The 6,060-nt window shown below is 43.5% G+C and overlaps 1 protein-coding gene across 1 annotated transcript; it reads right to left on the reverse strand.

Annotated features, from left to right (window-relative positions):
• Positions 1 to 572: 572 nt before the first annotated feature.
• Positions 573 to 3,858, reverse strand: LOC138617118 (zinc finger protein 503-like). Its single transcript, XM_069691839.1, has 2 exons — positions 3,244 to 3,858; positions 573 to 2,764 (listed from the first exon to the last, which is right to left on the reverse strand). The coding sequence occupies exons 1-2, from the start codon at positions 3,496 to 3,498 to the stop codon at positions 1,331 to 1,333; spliced, it is 1,689 nt and encodes a 562-aa protein (XP_069547940.1). The 5' UTR covers positions 3,499 to 3,858; the 3' UTR covers positions 573 to 1,330.
• Between the last annotated feature and the right edge of the window lie 2,202 nt (positions 3,859 to 6,060).

Raw genomic sequence — 6,060 nt, forward strand, 5'->3', positions numbered from 1 at the left:
TGCTTCATGGCTTCATTACAGCGATCACGGGAGCTGTGGCAAACGTCCCACGTCTGGTGTCATCATAAATCTTTGTTTAGCGTGCTCCTCGTTGATATCGGTAGCTCATTTGTCTTTTTTTAATAGCGCGATAATCCATGAGGTCCTGATTGGGAAGATTTAGCATGTTTGGATGAGCCCACGAGATTTTGCATCTGAACACACACACACACACACACACACACACACACACACACACACACACACACACACACACACACACACACACACACACACACACACTGTAAATACTGTAGCTACATTGCTATGTTAAGAGGTTTTAGCTTGTCACCATGAATTCATTTAACGAAACCATGCTTAAAGAAGTCGTGCTGATTCAGGATATTTTGTGTTTTATAATATTTTGTGAAATTATTGATATTCCATCTGTGGACCCTTTACAATCCCCACTGTCAGCCTCATGGCAACACCAAACCCCAAAATCACATTTATGAATGAAAGACTGGATTTCTACAATAAAATCAAATATACTCTTTACATTTATGTTTACCATCCAGAAATAAAATATAGATCAATTAAATAAATTTGTAATCAATATTTAATTTAAAAAATACCCAGTGCGCTTTTGCGATCCCATTTCAAAGCCACACTAACACCTAAAAACAAATATAAAAAAGATAAACTAAAAAAAGTGATAAATTGCTCTTATTGAAACTTAAAGATTTTGACCAGATTTGACCCACTTGTAACTCATTTCGTGCATAATAATAATTTTAGTTTTTAAAGTAGTCGCTCTTGAAAAAGCTGAAAGAAGCTTTAAAATGCCATCCAGGTAAAAGCGGGCTTCATGAAACGTTTTGCTCACCACAAAATAAATCAATGCCAATTCTGAAGAAGCTGCTCTGATTGATTTTCCAGTCCATCACTCTGTCAAAACACTCAGCACAAGCGGCCCTCTGATCTGTCTGAGTGAGGAGCAATTAAAATAACTTTTGCTTTCACAGTCAAAGACTAATATTTGATTCAGCAAAAAAAAATAATTCAAATCCATATTACTTTAAAAAAAAATCAAATAAAAAATAACTCCCATTTAAATCTCCTCCAAAATACCTTTTTGATGCACATCACATAAAACCAGTATTGTCTTCTGTGTAAAATAATGCACATTGAGGCTTTTGAAATGTATATTATAATTATTTTTTATTTTAATCACGCTTGAAGCTATCGCAAATAAATACACTGATCCCCACATGGATCCAGTCCCTGCATGAAGTACAATATAAAACTCATTGGGCCTAAATCTCCTTTATAAACGTATAATTCTTTGTCTCTACTGGTATCCTAAGGCTGAGGCTGTCGTCAGTCTTTGTCCATACAACGCGTAAGGGGAGTAGTATGGCCCGGTGGCCGCTGGCACGGGCACCGGTGCCCCGGGAGTGGGCAGGGGGCTCTTTGAATACGGGTGATAGCGGCTGCTGAGTCCGAGGGGGTGATGTGGGCCCCTGAGGGCCAGCGTGCCGGGGCTTCCCGGGCTGCCGTTTGGAGGCATATGCATGTGACAAGCCATGGCAGCGGCGGCAGCGGCGTTGGCGAGAGACGTTGACCCCGGGTACCCGGATATCAACTTCTCCGTACCGGCAAAGGCCGTGTGAGTCCGCAAGTGGCTGAGGAGCTCCTCGGAGGAGGAAAAGCGCTTGTCGCACGGTCCGTTAGCAGACACCCAGTTGCACACGTGCGGCAGGGGGTCATTGGGCAATATAAACCCGTAAGGATATAAGGGATGTCCGCTGAAAGACGGGGCCGAGGTGTGCACGCCGTGTAACGGGTGCGTCGGGTACATGAGCTGGTATCCAGACTTGAGCGCCGAGGCGGCAGCAGCCGCAGAGTCATGCACGCAGTTAGCGCCGGAGGCACCGGACAAATGGCTTGTGCAGTGGTAGCTCAGGCAGTAGGGGTCTCGACACAGACTGGCAGACATTAGAGACGGCGGGGACGCTCCAGCTAAGGGACTCGTTCCTGCTTTACTGCATCCCAGTGAGCTGGCAGCAGCGAACTGTGCGCTTAAAAGCTGGCTGCTGGATTTGGTGGGGTCAAGGGTCATTCCGTGAGGGAGGAACGGCTGCGGGTAACCTGCATATGCACCCGCTAAACTTCCAGGATAGGAAATACCAGCAGGTGGCAGGGGGAAAACGGTGTGACCGGGCTTATAGGGGGAGACGGGGGCCACCAGTCCAGAGCCGAGGACAGAGGAAGATGATGAAGTTACAGATGTTGAGTCTGATGTAACAGTCTTGGATCCAGATGTGTTTTCCTGCTGGTGGTTGCCATCAGAGGTAATTCCACTTATTCTATGGCCGCCACTACTTTCTGTCGTACTGCTTTTATTGCTGTCGGACTCCTTTTTTTCCTCTTTTTCCCCCGCTTTGCCTTCAGACGGTAGGGGAGAGACCGAGGTGCAGGAGCTGGGGCTGCCTGTCCTAGGGGTGAACGGCTGACAGGTGGCGCTAGGCACTCGGAAACTGGTTTTATCTCCACTGAGGCTGCTGCTCGAGTCCTTCTTCTCTGACGATTTCGAGTAAGGTTTGAAGCTAGATTTGTCGTCGGCTCCGATGTCGCTCATTTTCAGCGGTCCGGATTTGGCCTCCTTGTCACTAGATCCATTGGAGGTTACGGAGGACAGCTTGGAGGAGGACGGCGGGTCCGGTTTTCCGATTTGAGAGCACGTTTGGGCCAAAAGAGCCAGCGGACTCTTCTTGGCATCCAGCTGAGAAATAAGAAAACACCAAAATTAATGAGATTAATAAAAAAACAACAACTCATGTACATGTGATATTGTGTGGTAAATCGCACACCGCGTATTTTACGCACTGCGCATAAACTTATCTCGTGATGAAACTCGAAACAACTCGGCATAATAGGCACGTTAATGGGAAGCGCGCACACACAGCTGATATACATGGCGATAAGATTGGATGGTACTGCCACACGTTCAAAATTACATTCAAAACATGGACATCAATTTGAACACAAAAAGGTCATTGATATTTTTGGTGAGTCCAAATCAGAAAACGTAGTTTATTCTAATAATACAAAAAAAAAAAACATTCTGAACCCAACCGGGAAATCAAGTCCAGAATTGACATTTGGAGCGTATTCTTGCCCATCTTTTACTCTAACGGATAATATTGACCAACATTTTATTCATGGCCGTGTGCGCAAATGCACAATCGTTGTAGTGCTTACCTCAATGGGACTGATAGGAGTGGACGGTAAAGGCTGAAGGTACTCCGGGTGTAAAATGTGTCCTGCCCGAGCCGTAAGCATTTTCAAAACCTTTATGGGGAGACGACTAGCTTGGCGAGAAGGGTCTGCAGGAGAGACGAAGTTGTAGATGGACAGTTGGCTGATCTTCACTGCTCCCTTCTCCCCCGAGGAGCCTCTCTCCCACGCTGGATTCGTGCTATTTCTCAGGACAGAGACCGTGGGCGATGTAATCATGACCCAATTCTCGTATAAATGGTTGAAAAATACATGTGTAGGGTAAAGAGAGCCAACACACAGAAACGTCCGGTGATTAAAGCCTTTGTCAGAAATAAAAGAAAACAATGTTAAATCCTCAATAGAGACGCGGAGTGTGTGAGCAGAATCCGTGCGTATTACAGCCTCGCTGCTTCATCCCTGGCGTCGCTCTGACAGTGTGGCTGTGGGTCCGACAGCGGACTCGGTTTACGTGGATCGTGGGCAGGAGGGATCACTCCGCCTCCTCGAGCAGCATCTGAATAAGTCCGCAAATCACTGCCTCTGCCGGCTACCAATCAAAAAGAAGAGATCCCGATGCGATCGGAGGGGTCGAGGTAATGCGATGGTTCCTGCTCACACGGGTGTCTATTTCATATTTCACTCACTCCGAGCGCTTTTAATTTTGAGACTTTATAGGCTATGCGTCCTTGCGTAATTGGCGCTTTGACGCATGCGCTCGCCCTGCGTCCTGTGTGGTTTTGGGGTAGGTTAGTTTGACCAGGATAAACAGCGGATTAAAATGACCGAAGCCACGTAAAGTCATTCCGAAGTTACATTTAATTAACACGATTCATTAAGTTTTACGGTGAACATAATTTCCCCAAAAGGTTTGTATTGTAAGAGTGAAGAGTATTGACCACCTCTGGCCAGAAGATTTTTACCTTCACACTGTGCTGGATGATTTTTTTTTTTTTTTTTTTTTAGCTAATAGTCTATGGATAACTAGACTCCAATTAGAAAATAACAGTTCAGGGCAAGCCGAGTGCTCGTTCCTTGCAAGAAGTTTGCACCATAGTGACTCAGTAGTGAATACCTTTTGGCTTAAAAAAAACAAACAGGTAAAATAACCACGTGAGGGGCTTCTCAATTCCCTCCAACGTGCATCGATATCCATCGCCATGTTTTACGTTTTCTGCAACTTTCTCCTCTCACTCACACAGACTGTCATCTGTCAGTTCTCTGTCCTGCGCGCCAGCTATCTGTCAGCTGTCTGCAGCTTTTTTTTTTTTTTTGCCTCTTCGCAGTCAGATTTAGGTCAACTACTGTAAAGTCAATCCATGAGAAGTGCACAGAAGAAGTGATGTTTCTCTCTCCTCACCCGTCCATCACAAGCCTGTTTAAGTCCGCAAAAAAAAACCCACAGCTTCAATTTGTTTAAGTGGAGATAAGCTCGAATTCTGATTTCAAGTCGTCTACAGACATCCATTTATTCGCGTGCCATTTTTCAAGTGCTTTTTGTCTCGGGAAATTAAAAATACACCCCACATTTCCGCCACATTCTTGCCAAAAATTCCCCCCTTTTTTTTTTTTTTTATTCCAAGAGCGCTTAAAAAACTCTCTTGTGGCTGCCATTAATCATTAAGGCTTCCACATTTCTTCCCATCGAAATAGACCCACTTATCTTATTACTCAATAGCCTATAAATGTCTTGCTGATCAGGCGAAAGTTAAACATATGCAAGTGTTTTTTGATTGATAACAGGGGTGCTGTTTTCGGCAACGGCTGTCAGGCTCTGACACAGCGCTTTGAGTTATTAGGGCAGAGAAGGGCGACCATAAATTTCGACCGTCAGGCAAAAACTCCTTTATTGTGGACGTGATGGATGGCTCGCAGAAGCACACACCAAATTCTCGGCTTTATCCTTAAATGGCTGCACTTTTTTTTTTTTTTTTTTTTTTTCGTCGCCGTTATTCATTACTTTTAAACAGAAAGCTTGAAATCTCCCGCTAGTATTTCACACAAGGACACGTTTATGAATCACCCAGAGTCCATGCAAACACAAGCTACAAACAGCGTTGGCACCTCGTCGGTGATTATACAGAAAGAAAGCCTGTATCTCGGCTTTATGATTAAATATGTAGGATTGATATGTATTTTTTAAAGGGTTAATTCTTTTCTTTTTTTTTTTTTCCAGCAAAAGTCCCTTTTTAAGTTCACATTTCATCATGAATTCACTAAAGAGAAGTCAGAACTCAAACTTTTGTAAATAAAGGGGCAAACTGAGTAAAATTCACTGCATTTTGCTCATGCATTTTACAGTCGAAATCCAAAACACATTTATCCCCTAAAGTTAGATTTCTTTGTTCATAAAAAATGCGTTCATTTCACACGTTTGTTATTGATCCTAAAAAAAAAAAAACTTTTTCTTTCCTTGTTCAGAGTTGTACTCCTGGCCACTGTATAGTATTTTCTTATCTTTATCCTTGTCCTTGGCCCAAGAAAACGCAAATAGATAAACAAGACACTTGGCAAACTGTGAAAACTATACCGGCTGGCAAAAACTAAAAATCGTTTTCAGACTCTTAATTCAGTTCTTTAAAGGCCAAAGTTATATTTTTGCTTCTGGAAGTCTTTTCTTTGATTTTATTCAGGGATTATATTAAATCAAAATGAGGTAAATTGGTGCTGACATTTTCCTCTATCCTGCTTGTAGCAATTTTTGACTTCGTTTCACTTTTATACTGGATTCAATGTTCTTGCAGTGGTTTTCTGTGCTGAAACGGTGCCTTGAATGTGTATCAGAGACAACTCTGCAATGTC

The sequence above is a fragment of the Brachyistius frenatus genome, unplaced genomic scaffold (assembly GCF_029030835.1).
Source record: "Brachyistius frenatus isolate BFR_SWC_R1_liver_20210118 unplaced genomic scaffold, ASM2903083v1 Contig_11, whole genome shotgun sequence".
Lineage (NCBI taxonomy): Eukaryota > Metazoa > Chordata > Actinopteri > Embiotocidae > Brachyistius > Brachyistius frenatus.